Source organism: Enoplosus armatus, chromosome 4 (genome assembly GCF_043641665.1).
Source record: "Enoplosus armatus isolate fEnoArm2 chromosome 4, fEnoArm2.hap1, whole genome shotgun sequence".
NCBI lineage: Eukaryota > Metazoa > Chordata > Actinopteri > Centrarchiformes > Enoplosidae > Enoplosus > Enoplosus armatus.
Window position 1 is genome coordinate 20,347,472 of NC_092183.1, and position 27,850 is coordinate 20,375,321.

At 41.2% G+C, this 27,850-nt stretch overlaps 1 protein-coding gene across 1 annotated transcript in view; it reads left to right on the forward strand.

Moving 5' to 3' along the window:
- The first annotated feature begins 940 nt into the window (after positions 1-940).
- Positions 941-27,850, forward strand: part of LOC139284097 (transmembrane protein 132C) — a 95,756-nt gene continuing 68,846 nt past the window's right edge. Inside the window, 2 exon segments of the mRNA XM_070904261.1 lie at positions 941-986; positions 7,991-8,879. Coding sequence (XP_070760362.1) covers positions 941-986; positions 7,991-8,879 — 935 coding nt within the window.

Sequence of the window (27,850 nt, forward strand, 5' to 3'; positions counted from 1 at the left end):
CACTCATCAGAGAGAGACAGTGCTTCATTTTCAAGTTCCAAAATCACAGACAGGCGTCACCATCCATAATCACTCTGCTTGGCTTGTGTTGAGTATTCTCCTAATTAGATTGTCTTTGGTTCATTGCTTTGGTGCACTGCTACAGTAACATGATTTCTTGGTGATCACACTTACTTGAAGAACATGGAAAAGTAAATTCCAGGAACAGATCTGAATTTCTATTAGTCAGTGATACACTGATTGTTATCAATAGCCATGTAATCCTCCCCTGTAATCCTATTTGCTGTGTATAATTTCTAATCTAACTGAGCTCTCATCAGTAGGTGGCCATTAAGCCCTGGTTGGATTTGTGTCCGCTTGTTCGTCTGTCCTAACAGAGCTCCCTCACCATTAAATGTCCCTCTGCACTCACAAAGAGGCCGACTGACTCTGCCCCGCGAATGCCTCTGTATTCAGCCTGATTTACGATATCGGTTTGCAATAAAGGCCAGTGTGAGGGGAAGAGATTCATTAAGGAGCTCACTTTATGTTTTAGAGAAGTCCGGAGGGGCCTAGGGAATACTGATTGGCACACAGATATGTGCTTGTCTCCTCCTCCGAACCCAAGCCAAAAGCTCTCAGCCCCTTTCCCCTCCAGCCATGTGCACTGGATGGCACAAAGGCGATGTTGTTCTCTGGCCGCAGGATGCCCAGGGTCCTTGCCACTCAGTCTGCAGTCTCCTGCTGTGATAACACTGTTCCAGACATATCGGGCCTCCTCGCAGCACCTGGAGGCCCTTCTCAGCATCCCGTAATGACATCCCCACTGACCCTCCCAGCCACTAACAGCAGCGCCTATTTGGGTTCATCTTTTCCATTCACAGCTTGACCAAATAGGCCAGCAGGCACGACATTGCTGTGTTTACTCTTCATCGGTCGATACTCTTTAATCCCCGAGATGATGCTTTCTCTCGTGAACTCAAAATAGCTCTTGCTCCTCCTCCCCAGTGAAGCCACAGGCCCATTACTCTTTATTAGCTCTTAGCGTCTTAAATGTGGCCATCCATTAGAGGTGAGGCAACAAACATCCCCAGCAGGTCCCTCAATAGCTTGCCAGCACACACACACACACACACACACACACACACACACACAGACGCACACACACTAAGTTAAACTGACCCTTAATCAAGAACAATTATTGTACATTGAATTCATCTCATCTCAAAGATAAAGAGTCACCTGTGTACCGTTTGCAGATTTCTAAACTTTGCATTTTGGCCCTTTCTCCCTCCCCCATGACTCTCACTTATCAGCTAGGCGGACTCCGCAGACCTTTATCTGCCTGAATGATTTCTTTTCTATGGAGGCTGGCATGAAGTAATACCATACTGTGTCATGTATTGATTCTTTTTTCCAGTCCCTCTTTCTTGAATTTCTTTGTGACTCAAAAGCATAAATCATCCGCAAATGATCCTTGAAGGAAATATTGTAATTATTATTCTTGACGCGTGGTCACAAATTCAATAGCCCTTATTAATTGAACATGGTGAGAAATATGATGTGGGTAATTCAATGGGACTAGAGAGCTTTCTCTCATCCCTCATGTTTAAGATGGTCCTGTTTGGCATTCATGACAAAACTGAGAGTGATTCAGGGTCAGGATGAGGGTCAAAGGGAGTATAATTGTAAACCTCGACAAAGAGCGTTTCTTTGTCAGCTTTGGAATATGATTTGCTGTTTTCTGTTCTTAGAAAACCACATTTAGACTACCAATGTCGGAAAACCCTTTTGTATGTGATTCTTGTGCGAGAGATTATTGAAAACTGAACATCTGAAGAGAATCCAGGTATCACAATAACATCCACCTTTTCTCTAATACTTTGTTCGTTGTTGCTCACCATCTACTTTTGCTACTTCCTATCAAGCTTTCTGTCCTTGTTCCTTATTTCTTGTCTGTCTTGACGTGTGTGATGAAGCAGAAAGACAGGCACCCAACCAGCCAGCCACCCAGGCAGCTATTCTGTGTCCACCCATATTATTACAGCCAGAAGTGGGCAGCAGGACCGCGGCCTCTCCTTCCCTGGTGTCCTCTATTGTGGCTGTTCATTTACTCAGCCTCTGCGAAGTCTGAAGGCTGCTCTTCGCTTCGCCAGTCCTATTCCAGCTCTACATATCCTAGCATGGAGCCCCAGTGGTAGGATGAGTGAGGCTGTATGAGGCTGGGTATAGGAGGGGTGCTGCTTGGCTAGTTAGCACTCACCTGGGACCACCCTTTCTCACTTGCACACCTCTACACAGCCGTGCCTGACAGAAAAACATCTGACTGGTAACCTCGGAAACTGGAAAGCTTAAATTCACTGTATGTGCAAAAGTGGCATCAGATATTTTTAAGTGACAACCAAACTAATTGGAACTGAAACGTTTGTAAGGCTATTACATGCTGTATGCTTGTGTACTTCCTCAGCTAGATTACACAGAAAATACACCAGTGCTGCAAACAGAGATTGCAAATCCATTTCTTCTGTGAGACTTTAAGATCGTCGTCCACCGGGCTGCGGTATGGCTAGAACTGAAGTCTGTGTGTGATAATTCCCAGGGTGACTTCATCATCAAAATACATCTTGTTTCAGGCTACTGTAGCTCTCCTACATCCACAAGGAAAAGGTGAAATCCTTATCTGAACAAGACAGTCTACAGCCATGCTTGTGGCTCTTTGAGGTTGTTGAAGGCACAGTGGCACTTTGAGCTGAATGCCAATGCTAACGTGCTCACAATGACAATGCTAACATGCCGATGTTAAGCAGATATATCACGTTCACCATTTTAGGTTAGTGTGTTGGCATGCTAACATTTGCTACTTTGCACGAAACACAAAGTACAGCTGAGGCTAATGGGAATGTAATTCGTTTTCCAGTTTTCCCTCAAAACCACAAATGTCAACCTCATGGAGGCACTAGAGGAAATTTGGGGACATACAAAGTCACTAGGATTCATCCTCTGGACACCACAAATGTATGTACAGAATTTCATGACAATCCATCCAATAGTTGTTGAGATATTTCAGCCAAAGTGGTGGACTGACATCAACATTGCCATCCATAGAGCTACACAGCCAGTCTGTCTAAAAATGACTTCTGCTTATGCGGAGAAACACAGTGCTTTCATAATGCATGTTCACCAATAACATTTAATGAAGCAACCATCCTCTGTATTTGCTGGATGCTGCAATCACAGAGGCCTCATCAGCGAGAGGCCCTGACAGCTGTTCTATGAGGAAAACACAGCGTCAATGGCCTTTCCATATAGAGAGGGAGAGGGAAAATCCCTTTTTATTGGGGAAAAAAAAAAAGGAATCGGAAATGAAGAAAGAGATTCAAACATTTGAATTTATCTGGCTCAGCATAATGCTTTCTATCCTTTTAGAATTTAATGCCACACAATAGGGAAATTTAATTATACACGATGTGGATCATTAAGCGTATGCTGAAATAGACATTTTTCTGAGTTGAATTATCATTATTTTTCTTTTGTCTTTGCATTTCTCTGCCAACTAAAAGTTGTGTGTATCCCTCATCTTTTCCTCCCCCTTTGAAGAAATATGATTAGCAAATTTCGTATCTTTTAACGTTCCTTATTGAAACTACTGCAGAACAATTGGCAACTACTACTCACACGGCTCATACAGTGACAGTTATTTGGAGTTGACAAAGGTTGACATGAGAGTTGTTTATAGATCTGACATGGTGGTGGAAGCTGATGAAAACTAGTGCTAAATATTTTTGATGTGTGACTACCAGTGTTGGGCTACTTGAAAAATGTAACCAATTTACATGACATACATGACATATTACTAGCTAGCTTAGCATCAGTGACTGCTGGCAGCACTCCAGAAGTCTGGTCCTCACTCTGGGCTTAAATTCCCACCTCCAGTTCCTGTGCCAAGCTATCATGTAGCCTACTGTACCGGCCTGTCAACTGAACGCAGAGAGACAAAATCTGATATCAACCCTCCCTCCAACTCCCTCTATCTGTTCTGTAATGACTAGGGTCAATTTCAAATTGTTATACCTCACACCACTCGTTACTGATTACCGTAACACATAACTCAGTAACACTATGAAACCAGAGCCAGGAGGTTAGCTTCGTTTAGCTGAGCATCAGGCCTAGCAGCTCTGTTCAAATGTAAAAATGTGTAATTTTTACATTTTGGTTTTTGTATGCATTAAACAAATGAGACATAATGTGTTCATTAGTGGGCTCAGGTGCTGGTAGGCACATTTTTTTTTTAGCTTTGGACATAGCCAGGTTAGCTGTTTCCCCCTTTTTTCCAGTCTTTATACTATGCTAAGCTAGTTGGCTGCTGGCTGTAGCTTCTTATTTACTGTACAGACACGAGAGTGGCATCAATCTTCTCATCTAACTCTTGGCAAACAGCATATTTTCCTTAAGCATATTTCCCAAAATGTCCAAATATTCCTCTAACACAGATAACTCTGCTGCACACTATTGTTACGGTGCTAATACTGCTAATATATAGTCCATATACTGTATCCAGTGTGAAGTGAAAACTGTGCTAAGGAACTTTAACCAGAGCAAATTCGGTGGAGTTTTGAATAGGGTCCTGTAATATGGGACACTTGTATGCGCCACTGGATTTACCTGAAAAGCTGTGCACTCAAATATATAGTTGCTTCTTGTCTGGTCTCTGTTGCAAAGCAGAGAAATTGCTAGGGGGTCAAAAGTTGGTGACAGGCATAGGGGCCACAGCTGGAGAGGGTCCACACAGCTTCCAAAAGAACAATTTTATTTAAGGAGTGAGGAGAGCAACATTCTCTCAGGGGGTCCACATATCTGAACTACACCCCTGCTGCACAGAAAAACAAAGAACTACTGGAGGTTTGTACCGTGTTTTTCAATTTCTCCTCCCTAGAACAAAAGGAGGGAGTGATTCATCTTGAAATAGCTTTGTATGATTTATTAATTCCAATCCATAACAGAGGCTTGCTGATTCTGATTATGTTGGATCTGGGTCTGGAGATTTTCAGGCTTTGTTTGGCTTGAGATAGGATTATTTTCCAGTTTATAAATTCAGTGTCAGTTTTCAGGCACTGGTCCCAAACAAGGTTCGCATGCTTATGCTGATGCTAGGTGAACCGGCTCTCAACTGTTTGGGGGCACTCACACACTGAAATACAGTGCAAAGCCTGCCCGCATGTAGTCACGATGAAAGCGCCCTGTTTTGACTGTCTTAATTCAAAACAAAGCATGGATTAAAGAAATGTTAACGACAAACCAACATCAATTGAAGCCTTGTTTATCAATGGAGTGTCCATACGTAATTATTATACAGACTGTATGTTCTACCACTTGCCACGGTATCGGTTTGGTGCAGACATACTGAGACCCTAATTTGTTTTGGATTTTCCATTTTCTGTTCCATTTCCTCCTTTCCACTAGAATAGCTACTCATTTTATTAGGAGATGACTGCACTTTTAGATTTTGTTTGTGCACAAGATGTACCTCATTGCTTTGCTTTAAATAGAATTCAAAAAAGTCCCTTCATACCTGACAAAACCCTGTTTTCCTTGAACAAGGTTTTTATCCGGAAGCGCTTCTACCTGCTTTTGTGCCACACTTGTAAATAGTCAGAGCCTCATTCATTTTGGCTTGGTTCTTTATCATCAAAGCAGCCTTGCAGAAATTTAGCAAACCATCCAACCTTAGAATTACAAAAACGTTTGTAATGTTTGGTTTCTGAACAGTGAATCTTTTGTTCTTTGTAGATAAAATGTATTTTTCACTTTAATGTATTTGTTTTATTTTTAACAAAAACTGACAATAGCCTCTTGTTGCTGGACAATGTAAAATCTGTAAGTTAGTTGAATATAACAACGGTGTTTCCAGTAGAAAATCAGTTACGTTACATGCGTTTATTTTAAGATTTATTAATGAGGAGTGAGCAATGGTCTGCAGTGTACGCAATCATAGATTTTCCAGCCTCGTGCTGGAAAGCACATTTTTATTTCAGCTGTGAAGACAATAAATCTCATTTCAACGCGGAGAGTAAGCCCCACAGTCCTGTGGAGAGAGCACTTTGCTCTCATTTTACCTGAGACGAGGGCTCAGACATGAGAGTGAGAGTAACATCGCTACCCAGGGACCAGAGGATGACTTTGTTCCTGACTGTTCTCTCTTGCTGGACTATCAAGCTTTTCATTTGTCAGCAGCGTAACGCAGCGTATAGAAGAATGCTGCTTGCCAACAAACAGCACAAAGCTCCTGCTTGTTCAGGAAAAATACAAATTGCTCTGTGGTGCTCTGCTGCCCAGAAGTCTGTGTTCCCTGTCGTAAAGACATGGTCTGGATCCACGTGTTTACTCAGAGGCAGCTAACTGATGCTTTAAATAGGACGGATGCTGCACCATGAGATGAAGGTTGGCGCTTGCCTGCACCCTCGTATCCCGCACTGAGGTCAGCAGCACTGAGGTCAGCAGCACTGAGGTCAGCAGGGGCACCATGAATCACAAATCCCCATCTGAATTGTAAACTGTCGGGACATTGATTTACATGGGTGATCAGAGGAAAGAAATCCTCTGGCAGCTAGCATGAAGATGGGAGTATGCTGAGTGTAATCACACAGCAGATTGCTCTTGAGAAGAAGGTCAAAGCCCACTCTCATTGTGATTAAAACCTTTTTTTCTTTTTATGTGGGCTGTTCTGTTCCTCAACCAGTGGGGCCATAGGTGATAACGAAGGAGTCTGTACTGTGAACTTGTTCTTTAACATCAGAGGGCAAAACTGCAGCTGGAGGGCCGCTCAGACTAGTCTAAAATGTTTTGATAAGACGGCCAATGATAACTGGGTGTCGGCACCAAGACCAAGGCCATGTTGATTGCAAAACAACACAAAAGAAGCAGAAGTTCTCAATTGTTAAATGTTGCATGAACACATGCAGACATAGACATCGACCACGTTTCCTAAATAAAATACATTTAGTAGTAGAATTAGTAGAATAGTAAACAAGATTACAGATCTGACCAGGCATTCAATGGTAACTTTTAATTCTTGACAATTGCTGAATTGGTGTGGACACATTTCGGTCAGTAGGTTGAGGTTCGATCAAGGTTGGATTACCATCCGGTCAAATCGGGCAACTGCCCTGGGACACCAGACCCCCAGGGGCCTAAACAGTCTGACTTATTATTGCAATTCAGTGAGTTTTGGTAATTTGATTAACTGCAAATTTCTTATGGAATTTACCCCCCCGAAAGTACAATATTTCAGAATTGCTTTGGCTCAGTTTCATAGCAGATAACAAAAAAGGTATTCTCAATATCACGTAGCGCACAAAATCTCTATCAAATTGGGTAACACATCAGTGCAGTAAGTACAGTAAGTTTATCAGAGCATCTCAGCATGTATGTTTACCCTTGGATTTTACCCATTGTTGCATTTTAAAATGGGTTTTTATCAAATAATGTTGTCAAACAATATAGCAATGGGAAAGAAATTGTATGCAGAAGTCAGCATTTGGAAAAAGCACTGCAGTAAATCATGTTATTGAGAGTTGTGTTTGGCGGTAAGAATTTAGCGAGTCAGTTTAACTTTTTGCATTTAGAGTTTTGCACATTGAAACTCTGTTGTGAGAACTGGTCCAAAGGCTCGGACTGATGACATGACACAACATTACACAAAAATATTGAATTTACAATGATGTATCAATGAACTGGTTGTGAAAATGAAAAAAACTGTTTCAGCACTAGACAATGAGAAAACTCATCAAAACATGACCATTCCAGACGTCTGGGTCTTTCTCTTTGTCCTGTTTTATATTTTTAAAACACAACACAGTTCACCCACGCCAGCTTTTTTACTGCTTCAAATGGCCGTCACTCACAACTGCTGTAGCTCTCAGTTTTGCTTAAAGACTGTCTAAATACTCAAAGTGCTTTTTGGCAGAGTTGTGGTGAGCTCGCCCTGACTCAGCTCTTCTCTTCTGTCTTTTAGTAGCCGACTGTCGAGTCTTGGAGGGATTGCAGAGATACTCCTCCATCCCCACATACCTGCCTGTCAACTATCAGGTGCTCAACGCTGACCTGGCGTTCTTCCTGAAGGAAGCCAACCAGGACTTCATGAGGAACTCTAGCCTGATGTCGCGGACTGAGCCTTTCTTCATCTACCAGGCCAGAAGTTTGCCGTCAGTGAACGCTAGCTATGGGCCTCTCTCTCTGGAGCAGCCTGTCCCTTTGGAGCTCCTACAGAGCCCGGGGATGTTTCCTGCCTCTTCCGTTTTCACTGTCAACTGGAAGGTGCAGACCTTTATCATGAATACCAGGATTCACTTGGCCAAGCCCAAAGTCCAGGTCCTGTTTTATGTCGCAGGCAGGGACTGGGACGATTACAGCGCCATCGACAAGCTGCCCTGCGTGCACATGTTTGCTTTCCACGAGACCCAGGAGGTGCGCGGCACTTGTCAGCTGAAGGGGGAGCTGGGGCTGTGCGTGGCTGAGCTGGAGCCGTTAGCCAGCTGGTTCAGCCCACCCAGTGTCGTGCCAGGGCGCCAGAGGAACCTCGAGGTGTCCGAGGGCACACCAGTGGAGCTCTACTACATGCTGCAGTCCACAGAAGGAGGGGAGTGCCACTCAGAGGAGGCCAGGAAGGACAACTTCATCCGCTCAAGCCAGGAAGGGCTGTTTGGTTCGTACACCTCCACCCCGCTGAGGAGGATCGGTGGGGTGAGGCTCTACCAGAACCCGACTCCACCGCCGCTCGCTGAACACAGGCTGGATAATAACTTCATGGTCATGGTGCCAGCCACACCCATGAGACAGAGGGAAACCGTCTCTGCTTTTATCACCGTGTCAGCCTACTCTCCCGTGGAGATGTTCGCTCTTAGGTAAGAATGCATTTCTTTTTGTTCTTCTGTGAAGTGTCTAGCTACAGACTTTGTCTATTGACTCCTTTACTTCAGATTTTATTCCTCTTTAAAGATGTAGCAGTATCCACACTAAGTTTTTTTTTTTAAGAAATATTTCTACACTGAAACGTGGCTAAATCTCTTTTTCTTTCTCCCCTTTATATTCACAAATGGTGCATCACAGACTGGTTACCGTGCTCGGTTTCAGTGCTTGGTTTCATTAACAACCAATAACAATTTAGCTGTTCTCATTGACATTTTATGTCATTTTCTGAAGTCAGACAACTGAATGAGTATGAAGTAATGATTTGATTGCAGCTCGTGAACGCTACCTGTTAACCAAGGTAAACTGTAATCCCTGTGCTGCTGCACTGTGAGCGTTATCAAATCAGTATGGATCGTGAAGTCGTCTGACAACATAGATGTAAACACAGGCTAATGACAGCATCATAGATGAGTGATCAGAGAGAGAGTGAGAGGAAAGATGGCTTCTTAACTTTACTTCCACACGTCTTTAGCACAAGTCTGCATCTGTGAAGGCATCGTTTCAGAAAAGTCATCTTTATTATCAATTGGACTCAGACAGTTGGTAATGAGTGATGAGTCAAAGTAGCAGCTCCTGCACACTGTTGACACAATGATGAATTAATTCAATAACTGTTTTTCAGTCAAAACAAAAGATAACAACTCTGCACATACGCACTCACAAAGGACTACCTGTCCTAGGGACCAAGCAAAGAACCGGTCCATAAAATAACATGGACTAATAATGATCTTTTATCTCTATTTTCATTGGATATGTTATTAGCAAATCATCTGAATGGGACTTTAAGCATTTTGGGGGGGGGTCATGTGCTGGACTAGTTCTTGACCAGGACCAGTTGCTAGGAAACCAACGGAGACTCCAGGAAGTTAGCCTACTTCTTCAACGGTGGGGCACGTAATTCATTTTTACTCTTCAGTTTTTGTACAGATTAAGTCGTCTGCGAGCTTCAGAGGTGCTTGTAGGGACATTTGATTCTTTTTTGGACAGAGTTAGCTTAGCTGTTAACCCCTGCCTCCAGTCTTTGTGCTAAGCTAAGCTAATCGGCTGCATCAGTCTTCTCATTTAACTGTTGGCAAGGAGGCAAATAAGCATTCACTACGCCTTTAATATCTGTTGAGACTGTGTTGTACCATCTCAAATCTGGCTGTGAAATGACAGTTATCAGGCTGTGTGACTAGATCAGGCAGAATACTGGACTTGTACTGGATATACTTTACAGTACACACAGTACACACCAGTTCAGTTTTTATGGGTTTAGTTGATGATGAAAATTTGAGTTTTATGTCATAGTTATTACTGAAGTTGTTTTGTTGTTTGTATGTAGCCACCTTAAACATCAAAGCTTCAGTCAGGTAACCAAGCATTTCTTCCAGTGAAATAGAGAAGGAGCAGAGTTATCTCTCGGAAATAGCTTGATTCAGTGAAGCTGTTGATAGGTACTAATTACAGTGAACAGACGAGACAAAATGGTTTAGATAATTAGCATGCAATGCAAATGAGGATGTCATTAATTAAATTGCATGTCCATTAGTGTAATGACTGAATCCGATCTTAATCACAATGGTTTAGAACATTTATAAACCTTCGGGGATGCCGAGAAGAGGGGTCAAGCCACTTTGTCAACCTGTGCAAAGGAAAACAAGGCATGTGCGGAAGAGGAGTGTTTTCTGCTCGGGCAAGGTAAAAGCAAACACGCGAATGTTCAGCTTATTTTCATCTCCCAGTTGTTTTTACTAATTAGGATCATTTAGCTGGCTAACAAAAAAGATACGCAGAGTCAACATTGGAGCTAAACAGCTCCACAATATCTGTGAAGTTTTAACAAGCCAATGCGAATTCTCCAGACTTGTGTCCTTCCTGTGCTTCATTTAATTACCGACTAGTTGTCCTGACGTGATAAGGCATTGGAAACTTTTTCTTTTTCTAAATTGAGAAACTGAAATTGCTTTCATCAGTCAAATGAACAGGCCAGGCTGGCCACAGAGGCAATGCCTGTGGTGTTTTTATTTGGCAGCGCAGCTCATGGCAGGCGCAGGTTGGCCATCTGAGAGCGGCAGATATGGAAAGGCCGCTGTGTGGTCCTAGGTGATAAGGCTGTCCTCATGCATGCATTTGTTAGGATGCTTAATCACCAGAGCGAGAAGACTTTGATCTCTATATTCACAACATCATTATCATCTGTGTACTACACACTTCTGTGTCAGCCATTGTTGGCTGTGTAGCCCTGAATGCAGGATGAGTTTATGATCCTGTGAAATCTCCCACACAGACCTTCTGCTACTTTAGTTTGAATGTTAGATGCCCGGTTTTGCACATTTATTAACAAAATCCAAGTCAAATATTCCATTGCTTACTTTTATACCTCACTCGGCGTGACCATGACCGTGAACAACATGTTTGTACAGAAATCCTCAATTTCTTCCTACACACGGAAGAAAAAGGGTAAATTTAAACGAAAATTAAAATAGCCACCGAGCCCTTCAGTGATTCTTTCCTCTTCTGCAATTCAGTTTTCACCTTCGTGTCATCCATTATGCTGAAAGACTCATGCTGTGATAGATGTTATGCAATGAAAGCTAATTTCACATATTTTTAATAGCCAATCATCCGACCAATTTATTGCTTTGTGGATGCCCAGCATGGTATGCCTTACCAGGGTATTTCTCTCTTGACATGCTGTTTTAAATTTGAAGGACTCTGATTTGATTTGACCTCCTCTGTGTTAATAGAGTGTGTCACTCAGAAACAGAAAAGTTTGACTTAGTTTTGCTCAAATTTAGAGGGGGCGCTAAATAGTTGCTACTTTTAGTCACTCATCTTGAGTCATCCTGAAACATGAGTCCATTTCAAAGGCCATCATCCGCAGGAGAACAATGACCTGATTTAGATTAGAATTGAAAGAGAAAACTGCTTGAGTGTAAAAAGACAATTGTGTTTATTGTTCATAATGTCTATTTTTACATTTGTATGCATCGCCATCATCTGCATGGCACTAATGTCAAGGTGGAGGGATCCAGTTTAGAAAGCAGCCATGTTCAGAAATATGCCACTGACAGTATAAGCTACTTTGGAATAAGGATGTGCATATTTACAGTGCTCACCAAATGTTCTTAAGAGGATCTTATTTTAATTTGTTGATACAAGCTACCTCTCATTTTGCTCTGTGCAGAATTTCTGAAAACACGCCTTATCCTGTAACCTTGAGTCGTGATTGTCCCCTTGATGAAAAACCATGTGTCCTTGGAAAGTTAAATCAATGATTGTGAACGTGTTTATGAAAAATTGTAAAGCCATGTGAGGTTCAGGTTGTAGTAGCGTGAGCTTTCCATTCAAAATCTACACAAATGTTTTTCTATTTAGAGAAACAAGACACAGAAGGAACTGTTTCAGAAAATAACACTATAATTTATTTTTCAACCAGTTTAATTGCATTCTCCTGAGTTTTGTTTTCTTGTTTTTGTCTGCAGCTCCCCGTAGAGAGAGCATTCTCAGAATACTACGGTACTTTATTTGCATACAAAAATATCATATCTATGATGTCTAGACATCACTACCACCTGTTTTCATTATAGAGTGCAAGTGTGCAACAACTGATAATGTAGTTACTGTTTGACAATAAACAAATGTATTACTTCAAAACAACATTTTTAAGTGATAATGTAATAATGATAATGACAAATGCTGCAGGGTATGGAAGCAAATGATAGCCATACTAAATACTAAATATTACAACCACTGCTACTTAATGTAGAAATGTAAATACCACTGAACTTATAGCACTGAAATATTTTATTTTGAAACCCATGCGGCTCATTTTATGTGGTTTGAATTTCCCTCACAGTTGGGAATTTTGTGAAAGTGGTCCAATTTCAACTTTTTTGTGTGTATGTTTCAAATTCAAAAGTGTCCAATATGAAAAATATGTAGGTTGCTCTGGTTCAATTAGTTCTGATTAAAAAATTCAAGTCAGGTGAGATTTTGGAGTTGGAGTTTTTTAGATAAAGTAAGACACATGAAGAAGTGCTTTGCACGGTTGAAACAGGTACAAAAGCATTTCTGGACTGCAATGAAAATAAAATTAAAATAAAATACCCAAAAGTAAAAAGCAATAAACATAAATAACATTAAACAAATAAGACAAGTGGGAAGTAAAATGGTGTTATCGCATTACTAAAAGCTTTTTTAAAAAAAAAAGATACGCTTTGAGAAGAGATTTGAAAGATGTCACAGATTCTGCAGCCTCAGATCTTCAGACAGGGAGGTCCAGAGCTGCCGGGCCACGACTGCAAAAGCCCAGTCACTTTTAGTTTTGAGCTGGGACTTAGAAGCATCAATTTAGCCACGTAACTTGGATCTAAACCACAAAGTGCTTTAAAGGTAATTAGCAAAATCTTAAAATCAATTCTAAAACTAACTGGTAGCCAGTGAAGGAGGATAGGAGTGGTATGATCTTGTCTTCTACTATTTGCTAAAAGCCAAGCAGCTGCGTTTTGTACCAGCTGAAGGCATGATATTGTTTTTTGGCTTAATCCTGAATACAGTAAATTACTATAGTCTAACAAAGATGATATAAAAGCGTGACTGACCTTCTCGAGGTCAGGCTGGGAGAGAAAATACCTGATTTAAGAGATGCTCTTCAATTAATAAAAACATGATTGAAAGACTTTTTTAAAATTGTTTTTCAAAGGAAAGGTCATTGTCAAATATTGCGCCGAGTTTTCTGGAACACCACAGGTCAGAGGTGCCACAGAAGAGGACGCATCACCAGTGACTACTGAGAAAGCTCTGTTTGATGAATAAGATTTAAACCAGTCTAGAGCGGTGTCCCTGATGCCAGCCCACTTTTCAAGGCAACCCAATAGAATAGAGTGATCAACAGTGTCGGATGCAGAGCTCAAATCAAGAAGAATTCAAATTAAACAATCGCCAGCATCAGCTATTAAGTAAAATTTGCTATGACGTGAACGGAAACTTGATTGACATTTGTCAAAATATATCATAATTATTCATAAAAGAAATGAATTCTAAGTGAACAACCTTCTACGAAATGCCTGATAAAAATGGTAATTTAGAAATGGGTCTGAAATGTTTAAAATCCAGAGGGTCAAGACGAGGATTCTTGAGCAGTGGGTGCTGCAGTTTCCTGCAGTGTTGTGAAGTAGAGATGGGCCATGTATATACTTTTATAAAATAAAGAATAAAGTTTGTGAATAACATATGACATTTATACACCCTGCAGACATTTCATTACCAGTGGGGATTTGCTAAATATACCCTGAATTATAATACATAACATCTTATGATGGTTTTAAAATGTCTTGCCAATGTCAAAGGACATCATCAAAATATAAATGATTGTGAACAAAGCTGGATTAAGCGAGATTAACTCTTTGATAGCAGTGTATTCCTTTGCTTTATTCCTTCCCTGTATTCCTTTGCTGTTTTCTTTCTTTGATATGTCCCTGCTTTGTTGTGCTGGATGAAAAACAGTATCACATCATAGTCTACTGTAGAGCCGTTTTATCATGAACAGGAGTTACTCCTTGTAATGTCTTCAAAGAATACAGACATTTCTGCACACCAGCAGATTCTGCACTGTTGCAGGGGAGTTCGAATGAGGGAAAAGACATTGAAAAGGCACTTAGGACTTTAAGGCCATTAGATTTAATATGCAAGTAATGTATAAGCTGGAGTCATTATCATAATATGTTTTCTGGTATCACTGTGCGAGCAATTTCGATTGTTATATGTCATTGATAATTCATTATTATCCTTCAGTATTAGATGGTTCATATGCAAATCAAATGCAATGAAGGAAATTATTTAAAAGAATGTTTCCCCCTGCAGTCTCTAGTGGTATAAAGAAAAAAAAAAAAAACAGAGCACAAAAGGAAATTGCTCTATTTTCTTGGCTTGGTGCAGTGCTGCCACACAGCATGAGTCACTGTTCAGTGAGGGTCATTACATGTGCATTGTCCTCAATGGCTGCAGCCATCATTTTAACAATAGATTAGTCGATTGAAGTAACGCAATATTGCATGAGAGCAGACATTCTCCCTAGCATACTGTATATCTCCTGTCTTTGTATATGTAGATTAGTTACCGGACAAAAACTTCACTTCCTGCTGGAGTGAAGTAACAAAGGAGCACACACACACACACACACACACACACACACACACACACACACACACACACACACACCAGGTTAGAGGCCTCTTAGGGACTATATGATATACTTTAACTTTCTACAAAAGCAAGGCCACCTTGGCACAACTTGTTTCACCTGAAAGAGGCAAAGCATAAATAGATAGTTTATCCCACTTTAAATAATAAATACAATACGTGTCATGTAGGCACAATTACACACATCAGGACTTAATACAAAATTGCCAAATTTATAGCAAACATTACAAAATGATGGTAAATAATCCAGCCACTCTGAATGAAGAGCTACTAATAAATACATGATTTTTACAGCCACTGAAGGAATGAACTGGGCACAGATGGCAGCTCTTTGGGTGCTGCATGGCGGGGACCACTGCAGTATTTTCCAGCCCACCCCCGGATTGTAAATAATAGTAATAAACATGATTTAGATCAGATGATGTTGTGTATGATGTATAAGGTCAGTCTGTCAGTCAGTCCGGTACGTTAAAAACCACGGCCATCGTGTTTCATTTCACTTCACTGATTAGAACGAGTTCACAATGTGCGACGCTGAACTTGAATTATATTACAGGTTAGATTTATGTGACACTCCACCGTAGTTCTGCTTCCTGTTTGTGATGCAGAATAACATTTAGGGACGAGTGTATTAGTTAGTATGTAGTAGTTTAGTGAAAAGTGAATTCTTTTAACTACTTGTACTGCGTTTCTGAAAACGGACATAAATCTCTTAAGGAGGGTTGAAATAAAAACCTTTATTTGGGGGACGTGAAAAAGCTAAAAGACCTGCATGTGCTCTCCCTAAAAAGTCAGACTATCTTCCCTTCAGCCAAAAGAAAATGTAAAATATCTCTCCCATATAATCTTTGTACAGTCCCATAAGAAAAACACAGGTAACCTTTGAAGCGCGCACACAGCAGAATCAATATAAAAATATGGGGATGACTGATCACTCACTGACATGATCAGTGCTTCACTGTAAGAGCATCACCTCTTCAACAGTCTGCAGTTTTACTTTTGTGCAATCAAATCAAATTAATTTTGCCTAAACTGATATAAAGTACTTCAACTAGAGAGTGACCTTACATTTAGTGTGTAAGTGAAAGTCTTATAAGTTTAAAAAAAAGTGCTTTGTTTGATCTTGCCCCCTTGGGTGTCATTTGCCTTGCCCTTAAAAGGCGCTGAAATGGGAAAGATTGGAATAAAATTGGTTGCAATGACACAAAATTCAGTGTTGTCATCAGTGCCGAGATAATAGCTGTTATTGCTGTGGTTATGCTTTCATCTACGTTTTGTGTGTGTGGTAGAAGGATGTGGAAGCTGGGCTAACATGCTTGTATGTATTCTGTGTGAGTGTGTGTGTGTGTGTGTGATGCACAGGTGTGTCGCGTGTACACGTACGGGACTGTTTGTGTGTTTCAGCTGATGTGTTTGCCAACCATGGCCGGTCTTCTGCATGCAGTGTGTTTAATTGTTTGCCTCCCATGGAGAACATTCCACGACACGTTTGTTTGTAAACAGTCTTCAATAAAACTGTCAGCCTTTTGCAATCACATTGTGTATGCATGCGTGCCTGTGTGTGTCTGGGTGTGTGTGTGTGTGTGTGTGTGTGCGCGCATGTGTTTGTGCGCACCGAGCTATGCGCACACTGTGAATACTAAAAGTACTGTACGAGCGACTGTGATGGAATCAATTTGCCTCGTCTTTAAAAGGCAGTGCATCAGTGAACATATTATCTACCATTACGCCTCATTATGTGCGCTGATGGACAACAGTGACTAATATATGCAAGAGGCAATGGCCTAAAATATCACCAGGGGAGGGATAGAAGAGAATAGAAAATAATAAATCTCCAGAAAAGGGTTAAAAGCCTTATCTGAGATCGTTTTGACTGATAATGACGTACAGTAAATGAATAATATGTTATTGAAATTGTTGCTGATTCATTTTCCGAAGATTTGACAACTGATTAATCAACTAATTGTTTCAGCTCCAGGAAAGAATTCCTCAGACTCTCCTCCCTCTCGGCAACTACGGTGGCTTACATGGGACAACAGTTATTCACACGACAATTCAGTGTTAAGGAATATGTGGTGAACATGTCGCACCTTGATTTTTAATTATACTAACCCCCGTGTGTTCATTTGGACATTAACAGAATCATTTAATCTTCTACATCTACATCCTGCAAACGCACACTCAAGTCAGCTGTGAGCGCGTCGTTTCAGATCCGAGCTTGTGGCCGTTAACCACTAATGGCTTGAGACGAAAGTCCCACTAAAACGTATTGTTCATGGAAATAAATGAATAACTGCTCGGGTTGAGAAATGAACAACAACATTACCCCCACCGCCTCTTCACATAAGACCACAACACACAGATCGACTCAGTGGTCACATACTCATATCCGATTCATTATAGTGCAATCTCATTTGAAAGCCGTTATCACTGGCTATAAACAGGCTCTGAATCAGCAGCCACTGGGGTGCCTCTGCAGGGGAGAACGTGTGATGAAAGACTAAGAAAATGCCTTGTCATTTATTGGCAGGCGTCGAAGCCATAAGCCATTTTCCTAAAACAGCTTCTCCATTTGAAAGTGGTAGAAAGAAGCACTCCAGGGACCAGATATAGATGATTAAGACTAAACGTATCGGAGAGACAGCGGCTTCAAACGTGCATTAGATAAATCTCGTCAGATGTCTCCGAGTCATTATGAATAATGTCTTTGTAGTTTGTTTATATTTAGTCTGGGAGAGGTTGCAGTGTGATTTGGCGACCTGCAGCAGATTGCGCGTGTATTTCCAAAGTGTCTTTCCTGTTAAAGTGGCTAATAGTGTCAGAGCAGCAGAGACTTTCTGGAGCTCTCTTCGATGCACACAGTCCTTCCCCAACGCACAGCGCTATGAATGTGTTCATGTGGTAAGGAGTCTCCTCACGTTTTCATTAAGGCAGCACGACGGGAGCTACAAGGTGTCGAACATCAACGTCTCTTAATGCTGAGCTTGCCGATTTAAATCTGTCCCATTATGTTTTGTTACGTTTTTATTAGCCGGTAGAGTGTGTGGCCTTGCCAGCGGCCGACTGAGGTCCTGTTAACAAACACTGCTGCCAAGAAGCTGGGTACGCAGAGAAGCGGCAGTGCTGTAATAGAGCAGAGCGGAGTGGTGCATAGCATATCTGGCCCCCATCGTTCCCACACAGCTCCATGGGGGGGGGGGGGTTCTATCATCTGCCTTGGTGCCTTCTAGTCACTCTCTTAGTAAAAATACATTATAATTCACCCAGGAATAGCATTCACATGTAATTAGACAGCGACACAGATATACTGTTGGCTTACTCGTTACATAGGAAGATGTTTTTCCTTTGTTTTTCCGTTTTTTCCTTGACGTCTACATCCAGAGTGTATGCCATTATATTTGTGTCTAGTATTTTTGAACGTCACACGATTCAATAGCTTTCACAGTACACTTGACGATGCAAATGTCTTTTTGTCCCACCACTTCAATGCACACAACAACAGTAAATGCATAAGGTTTTTTTTTAGGGGACGTTATTTGCAGGAAATACTGTCTCATATCCGTATCACATGTTCCTGCCTGCACTGCAAACAAAAAGCGAACACACAAACACAGTTTCTCGTCAACCTCAAAATCTGACATTTGCTGAAGCTGTTCTGTATAGTTGGGATGTGGTTACATTTCTCCTAATGTAAAGCTCACCAAACTAAATGAGTAAACAGAAGAAAACGTAGAGGAAAATGTTGAAGAGCTGAAATCATTAGACATGACTGTAGATGTAGATATTATTTCCTGAGTGAGCAGGGTTTCAGTGTCCGTTCTTGTGTTACAAAAATATACATCAGATACACGGAATTGTGTTCGTGTTTCAATCCTGAGCACATAAAAGGACATTTGGACCACAGGAAAACTACATGCGCGTTTGCCGTTATCCACATAAATGCACAGTAATAACCTCTTTCAGTCAGTTCGACTACCAAAAAGCAAAAAAACTTTTTCTGTGCTCAAAATGTCCCATTGCCCGCTCACAGTTAAGACACAAATATAACTCATGGACTGAATAATTCTATCCTGGATTAAAGCGATTGCCTCAATGTTTGTCCAAAGATTCGCTCAGAATTTACTTAAAGATTATTTATCTTTCTGTTTGATCCACTGATTACATTTGTAACCGCCCTGACCCGCTGTTACGGGTAAGATAAGCAGGCTAATTGAATGTTGACGAGCAGTAAATGCATTGATTGAACGTCACATTCAAATACGCTGCTGGAAGGCTAATAGAGGCCAAGCTCAGCGCCACTGATGACTATGTTGACAAGAACAGAGCCTCGGAAATCACAATACCTTTGCCGCTCTCTACATTATACATGCAGTGGTAATTATTTCTTTGTAGAATACTGAATTAAATTACAATAATTTCATTCATCTGTTAGCTGTTATTCAGCGCTAATTAAAGGGTCAGCTTCTTCAATCCCCAGTCTTTTACTTACACTTTCGTTTGCCCCCTCACTTTTATTCCCTATTAAGCATAAACATGATCAAAGCGTTTTTTTTTCTCATAATTAATTACTGTCTCCAAGGTGGGCCCCTGTAGTTTCATGTTTAATGTAGGGTCAGTATGTTATGTATTCTTCCAGGCTTGTAATAATAGTTGCCCTTCCCAAAGTCCTGATTTACGTGTAGAAATACAGTTTTCAAATGAATGGCCATTTATTATTACAGATCAGCGTTCTTATTAGAATGAATACATTATAGTTTGGATTTAGTTGAATACACTCATCCATGGTCATATATGTTATATAACACTATCCGCAGCAGATGTAGAGAGGAGAGGCTAATTAGACTTTTTGAAAATGTACTAAAACGACCATCGGTCACCGTCATGATGCCCCTAGAAATACAGTGTGTCACACAGTGTGACTACACTTAAACCTCGACTCTTTGGCTCAGTTTGATTGTATCATCCATTAGACCTTGAAGGATGCTCAGCTTATTAGCAGTCGGGAAGTACAGAGATATGATTTAATGCTGTTTCTCGGAGGGAACACAATGAGACTAAATTGAATGGTTTCCTTATTCATTTTTATGGACTTTAATGTGTCCTTAAAACTCTGTAATTGGCATCGTAACTGCTTGTATTATGTCTTCCGTGACACTCGTAGCCACTTGTTCGCTGACAGTGGCTAATTATCTCAGTTAGTTGCTTTCTTGCTGTTATGGGAAGTAAATAAAAAAGTAGTCTGCAGTTGGAAACACGGTGATTCTCGAGGGATCCCTCTCTACTGCGTTCTTCTGACATCCAGATAAGAATAGACATAAGAGGATTATCTTTCCACCACACATAAGTGTAATCAAATTTATCAGATGCTTAGTAGATTAAAATTTGGAAGACATGTTTTTTTCTTCTCCTTCCTCTTTAGATGCATAATCTTCAAATACACCCCATGACAGTCTGTCCTTAAAGGAATGGTTTGCCATTTTTGGAAATATGCGCATTTGCTTCCTTTCCAAGAGTTAGATGACGAGATCGATACGAAACAGCTAGCCTGGCTCTGTCCAAAAGATGACAAAATCTGCCTACCAGCATCTCTAAACTCACAAAGGAGCATGTTATGTCCCGTTCATTAAATCCATATAAAAACCAAAGCTTAAATACGACACATCGCGGTTTCCCTGGAGGTTAGGTGTCGGACTATTTCTTGGCTGGGCACAGTGACTTCATGGAATCTTGCTTCTATTTTTGCACAAATTAGAGGTGGAGGCTTTTAGAGGGGCTGGTAGGCAGATTTAGTTACCATTGGAACGAGCCAGGCTAGCTGTTTCCCGCTGTTTCCAGTCTTTACGCTAAGCTAAGCTAAACCGTTTAGCTGTATTTACCATACAAACATGAGTATGGTAGTAATCTTCTCTTCTAACTCTCATCAAGAAAGTGAACATGCGTATTTTCCAAAAATGTCTACCTATTCCTTTAAGGACAGCTATTTTCAGTAATATTAACAACACAGCAAACAAAATGGCAGAGAGTTGAATTGTTAAAGAACAGCTGCTTGTAAACAGTGTCTGTTGCAGTTTCTACTAATCAAAACAAAAAAATGTTTATGATCTGTTCATCAACAATATGAACTACATTTTACATTTTGTATGGAGAAACATATCGCAGATGGCTGGTTCAGTGTCTCCAGTTTGAGCTGAGTCAGATGGAGAACACGCTGTTGCTTCTGTTTACATCAACTTAAAAAGACAAATTCATTGACAATTGTATGATCCTCAGGTTGGATTTCTTTGGCCTGCAGGTCGCCTTGACAATCCCACATTTTAGACATAATCTCTGTCCTGATTCTGATGACCTCCGTCCAAAACCCAGTTGGAAACCACTTCAAATGGGAGGATTTACTCGCTTCATCCCCACCTTGTGTGTCAACTAGTGTATATCTCGCCGTCTGACAGTAAAACGTGTACCTAGCAACAGCTCTGCTCTCCACAGACAGACAGAGATGCAATCCCCCAGTGCAGCCCCGCCCCCTCAGCCCCACATCAAATCAATGGTTTCAAGCAGAGCACCATTAAACCTCCAAACAGTAGGCAGATTTTTCCCTTTTCCTGTCCCGCCCAGTTGCTGTGCAGTGGAAGTAACAAGCGTATCATGAATCCATGATACCAAAGTCCCAGGGCCAAATGCGGCACATCAGTTTCTACACGTATAGATGTGCTGTACATCCCCATGCAGTGGCCTTGAAACACTCCACCCATGTTCTGTCAATTAAAGTGCGGGTACCCTTTGTGTTAAGACGCAATTCAAACCTTTTAATTATAAACTAATGCCAAATACTTCCAAACATGTTGGATGTTTTTTTCCATGTTTCCATAGCTACCAACTCATCTCTCTGCCACAAGTTGAAGTAGGTCTTTCGCAGAGCTATTCTTTCCCCTGCGACTGACCATCCATCACAACCTGTGTTAAAAAAGAAGTGTTTTAACGCTGTCTTCTGATGTTGCACTAGCACTCAGAGCTTAGGCAAGAGGCTGCTTTCCAGTGCCAAACTCAATTCTCCACAACTCGAAGTATAAAGTGGCACCAGAGGTTCAGCCTTACCTTGTGTACACTGCTTTTACGACTTAATGCTTCACTACTGTGCTCAAAGAGCTGAGAATGGAGCTACAGGGGAAGCGTTCGTCTGCATCTGCTTTTCCTCGGATTGATATCAGCAGCCCTGGTGTATAAAAACGCATAGTTCTTGATTTTAACAGTGTGTATGAAATGTCTGATGACATGTTGCCACTGACCTGAACTCTCGCCGCTGACCCAGCAGCGACCACTGATCGTGTGTGGACAGCCTAACAATGAAAATGAAAACTGCTCCTTGACCTCAAAAGCAGATCAGAGAGGGATAATCCTACATTAAGCACAACACTAACAGAGCACAAGAAAGGCAACACACAGGAAACAGGCATACCATTCTGAGACATGCCAGCATTCATCTGAGGTCTCAACTTTTTTATGTTAGCAGAATAATAATTACACATGGAGGAAAGAAAAGAAAGAATGTCATTATGACACGTTATGACACATTATTATACGTCTACATCTTTGTGCGTGTATTAGTTTGAGTGAGTCACCTGCTCTCTTAAGGGCATGAGTGATTGTGTGATTGCAATGCACCGCAATTTGTGTAGGTGCAAAAAAAGAGGATGAGTCATTGTGCGTACCTTTCTGAGGCTATGTATATGCACAGTTAATAGCGACGCCACCCGCATTTGTGACATCCGCTGCTAATTCCTTCCCACCCATGGATGTGTCCCCCCCCCCCAACCTGCCTAATGTCCCTTCCTCAATCTATTTAGGTACTATGGTAGAAAATGACTGAAATGTACATGTGGAATTGCTGAATCACTGTTAAATCATCTGTTGAACAACTCAAAAGGTGCATTGTAACTGCTGATGTGAGTGAGGGTGCAGGCTGTCGTAAAGATTACAAGACCTTGGGGTGTCTCAATTTCCTGAGATATGCTTGTTGGTAGCTGGTTCTGACTGGATATTGGTGTTTAGAGAAGAAGACAAGATAGCTAAGAAGAGCCATACCCGCTCCTCTTTATGACCTTGTTCTGTGGGCATATCGAGGCTCGTGGAATAGTTGTTGTCAGGCTGCACTTGATGTGTGGAGTCTGCTTCCTGGTTAAGACAACGGTACAGTACACATCTTCCTATATTTTCAAGCATACTTCCTATTAATATTTATTTGTTCCAAATGTTATGTGTTCTAAATATTAGAACTGAGAAACAAACTGAATCAAGACTTTCATTTTTTATCTTTCAAATGAATTAACACGTGTTCATTTGATTTGTTTGCGGGGGGGGGTACACAGTGACATTTACAGAAACGTCAAGTAGCTGCTAACTATGACGCTACAAAGGAAGAAAGAATAATACGGATTCATGGAATTAGTATATAATCTAATGAAAGGTGTGTAGGAGAATGGCATTAAATTAAAAAAGTTGTGGGCTTAAACACACTTTGAAATTAATACATTCATAAATAAACCAACATTATTCTTCCAGGATTCATACAACACGCAGCTTTTATTGCTTTTATCTATTTTCAGGTTTTTATCACAGTGCTCTGTATGCTAAAACAGTATGGGTTATTTGGAGTATTACTCATTACATACCACTCCAAGACAGTCCATCCTCCCCAGTACTGTTGTATTGATGCAACTAAACACACAAGCCCTCCTACAACGTTTTACCTGTCTCAGTGTCTAAATGTTCTATTGTGTTTACTTCTGTCAAATCACCTTTCGTGAAATAAACGAAATGTCTTTTTGGCTTTCAAACATTAATGAAAGCTGACTCTTTTAAACCTGACAGTGCTGCTGCTTGATAGAGCCCCTAACCCTAACACTTGCATGATAAAGGAAATCTACAAACCTTTTTTTTTTTTTGTTGCCTCAAAACAGTGGCAGCGCTGCTGGAGAACGGCGATGACTTGAGAAATAATCAAGGACGGAGAGCACTCACACAGGCTGCCTCAGTGATTAAAATGACAAACTGTTTATTTTCACAGCTTGATTGCTGACCATCTATAGCTGGGGGGGAGGGGGGGGGGGGGTCTTGCTCAGGCTTAGGCAACCCCAGAATTAAGTCCCACGTAATCTTCCTGGTAAATTTTAGTTTATATATAATTTATTAGATGGACTGCGCCCAAGCCACTACGGTTCCTGGAAAGGCCCATAAAGCTAGACTTTGGGTCTCATTTAATTCTTATTTTGCTCACATGTTGTTGATTTTGTAGGTAAAGCTGAATTTTCAACCTTCCGGTGCATTGCAATAAAAACAACATTAACTCACAAACAAAACAAAAATTAAAAAAACATGACCTAACATGTTAGATTGCCAGTGCACAATGGAGTGAAGTGCTTGTCTGAAAGGGCCTATAGATAGCATCATGCTGGGCGACATACGTCTCCAGTGGCAACATACATACATGTCCTTGTGAGTTTCTATATGGAAAAGCACTGAACGCATTGAGTGAGAAAATGAAAGTGACATTTAAAGTACTTTGTTTTGAAGATGAGTATACTGTATTGATAAACTATTTCCACATTCAGTCCCTCGATGGAAATGGAGCAGAGCGATGCATTATCAAAATGCATTGCAAGGTCTCTTATTTACATTTCTTCCTGTAATATTCTGTGGAAGAAACCCTGGAGGAGACCCTGTTCTCGTAAAAAAGAATATGGAGATAGAACGTGAAATGACTTCAAGATTAGATTTTATACCAGGAAGTTGCGGTGGGATAATGTAATTCTTGGCTTGCTCTTACAGTTTGGCGCTTGGGCTTCTTGTTTCAATGACCGATTTGATGGAGATTTTTTATCTCTCCGACTACAAATCAAACAACATTATTCTTCTTGTTTTTCAGTCCACTGGAGGTACTTCCTGCTCAATATTTCCAGCTTGTCTCACTCTCACCCCAACACCTGGGGTTTGACCACTCAGATGTCGAACTCTGGCATTTTACATGCACATCCAAATCTGGTTATTTTATTCCACTCTCTGGCGTTTCCAAAGGTCACAACCTTTACTTGTTCATTTGGTGCCTTCGATGTCAATGTTTCTGTGTTCAACATGAGTTTTTCCAGGGCAGATGTCAGAGGTCTGGGCCTTGTTAGGGCTGCAGAAGGGGCCGATCGGCACCACCAATCAATTCTCCTATATTCCTCTGTGATCTTTTCTGCCTGCCACTCCCTCCTTGATCTCCCCGGCCTAATCAATGAACCTACCGTTTACCCAAGAGGCTGCAGCAGATCTGTGAAGAGATGTGTACAGCGAGGACTCTCTGACGAGCCCAAAGCGAGAGAAAACAACTAACTAAAACAGCTGACCCCAGGTTTCTCACTGTCAAGTTAAAAAAAAATAAAGTAAAATAAAAATCGCCCTTTTATTTCACTGCGGTTTGGCTTTTTACGATGCACTCTACGGTATGGGCCTTTCCTGCTCAGAGCAGTCCTGTCCTCTGCAGTACATATCTGCCATAGACAGACATTGAGAATATGACAGCTCCTCCTGTAGCATTAGGCACTATCTGACAGTGGGATAGGAGAAGTGCAAAGTGGTTGGTCTGAGTGGTTAAAGACTGAGAGAGGTGAACCACGGTGGCCTCTTTCTCTCCTGTGAAAGGAGCCTGTGGGCCCATCCTGCAGCAGGAAGGTTAGGGATTCATCATTGAACAGAAAATTCAAGTGTGTGTGTGTGTGATCAGGGTGGCTGGCCCAGCGCTGGGCTAAATGGAAGACTAATGGGTAGTAGGAGCGAGCCTGACGGGCTCTGAGGAGCCCTGTTCTCTCTCCCTCCACCTGTCATCCATCACATTTCCAGCTGATACTGGGAGATAGCTGCCCCACATTGGTGGGAGGTGGGCCAAGGGAGAAGGCAAGGGAGAAGGGGGGCACCAGCTGGCTGGAGACAGGGACGGGGACGGGGACAGGGACGTGGCCACTGCATGCTATTGGGAGCGTTCAGCGTTTAGCAGCAGTCATTCTCATCCACAGACTGAGGCAGAGAGCAGCCTGTCTGTTTGGGTCAGGATGATACCTCAGGCCGTGCTCAGACTTCAAGTGCTCTAACCAGACCAAGTTGACAATCAGTTCACTTCAACAAGCATTCAAAGTACATCTTCTTAGCTAATTAAAAATGTCCAAATATTCATGAAGTACATGCATTTTATTATGCAACACCAGAAGGGATGAAAGAGGCTAAAGTGACTGACAGTGCCAGAGAAAGCAACGAATGGCGTATCATCATGATTAGCATTGAGGCTTACGTAAGCAAATGAGAGCATTTTGTCTCATTGTCACTATGAAAGACATAATGGTATTCATAAAACAGGTGAAGGTTCAGCAGTTTTTCTTCCACTGTGGAGGCTTCAGAGGAACCTTTTCACATAATCATTGGCTGCTTTTTCTCTGTGGGACAGAGGACACCAGGGGAAGTTCTTACGCACACACACACACACACACACACACGAACGTACACACACACACACACGCAACAAAAGCCAGTGAAATGGCTTTTGAAAGTCCTTTTATATCAGCTCAGATTAGAGTTCTTTTAAAACAGATGTCACCTTGAGGGCAAAGAAAAGAGATTATGGATTTTTTTTGATCACCTCTCTACGAGGTGTCCTTTACCATGGCAAAGCATCAAAACTCTCCAGGCAAAATGGTCCTTGGATTGAATAACAACAATTAGGAAACGTATCCCTCGAAGATTTGTTTTTACGGCACCTGCGTGTGTATAAAATTAAGTCATTAAAAACCTAGATCAGAACAAAATGAGCTGAATGTTAAATGCTAGTGTTAGTTTGTGGACTAGATGGATGGGAAACTACAGCACTAAAGCACTAAAGCGCTATTGCCAGAGAATTTAACAGAAGGGTTACTTGGCAGTGAGCTTACATTAGGTGCCAAGTAGGCATGTGCTGATACAAAAGTTTATAGTGGAATCCTTGGCTAAAATTATTGATGAAATATCATTTTCCCCTTCATTTTAATTACTTCACTGTAGAGTATTAGAACATTTTCAATTGGTTGGTGTCATTTTCTATTTGTGCCTCTCTCAAAAACCAATATACTTCAGAGTGAATCCTCTCTGATTCAGGAACATATTCAATTGTTGTTGTTGTCTTTGTCTATGTCTCTGCTGGCAAATTATTGTTTCCCCTACTGCCATGATAGATGTGTATTCGCGGGCATGCTGCTGTTTCCAGTCCGGCAGCAGCATCGGAGTTGTTACTGTAGTTATTTTGATGACGGTAGGAATATGTATGTATATCTGTATTAGTTAGTATAGGCAGTATTTGTGTGTGTGCTAAAATTGAGCCAGATGTGGTTTTGTCTGTGTTTTTGTATATCTGCCTATCGTGACAGAATTTGTCTTTGGTGCTCTGTAGACAATCTAGTAATTATAAATGTGATGTTTTTGTATGTTGGCCAGGTGAGATTACAGTGGCCTTTACCTACTTCACCTAAGCGGTATTTTTATCTCCTAAAAATATAATATATACGCTTTCTGTTCATCAGCCTCTTTGGCCTGCAATCAAGCCTGTTTATTTTCGATGAACAGATCCAGCTGCTTCTTCATCCAGTCAGAAAATCAAACCATTTTTCACGTTCGACAGGTGGGATGAGAGATGGCGTGTCTCAAAATCTGAAACTAGGAA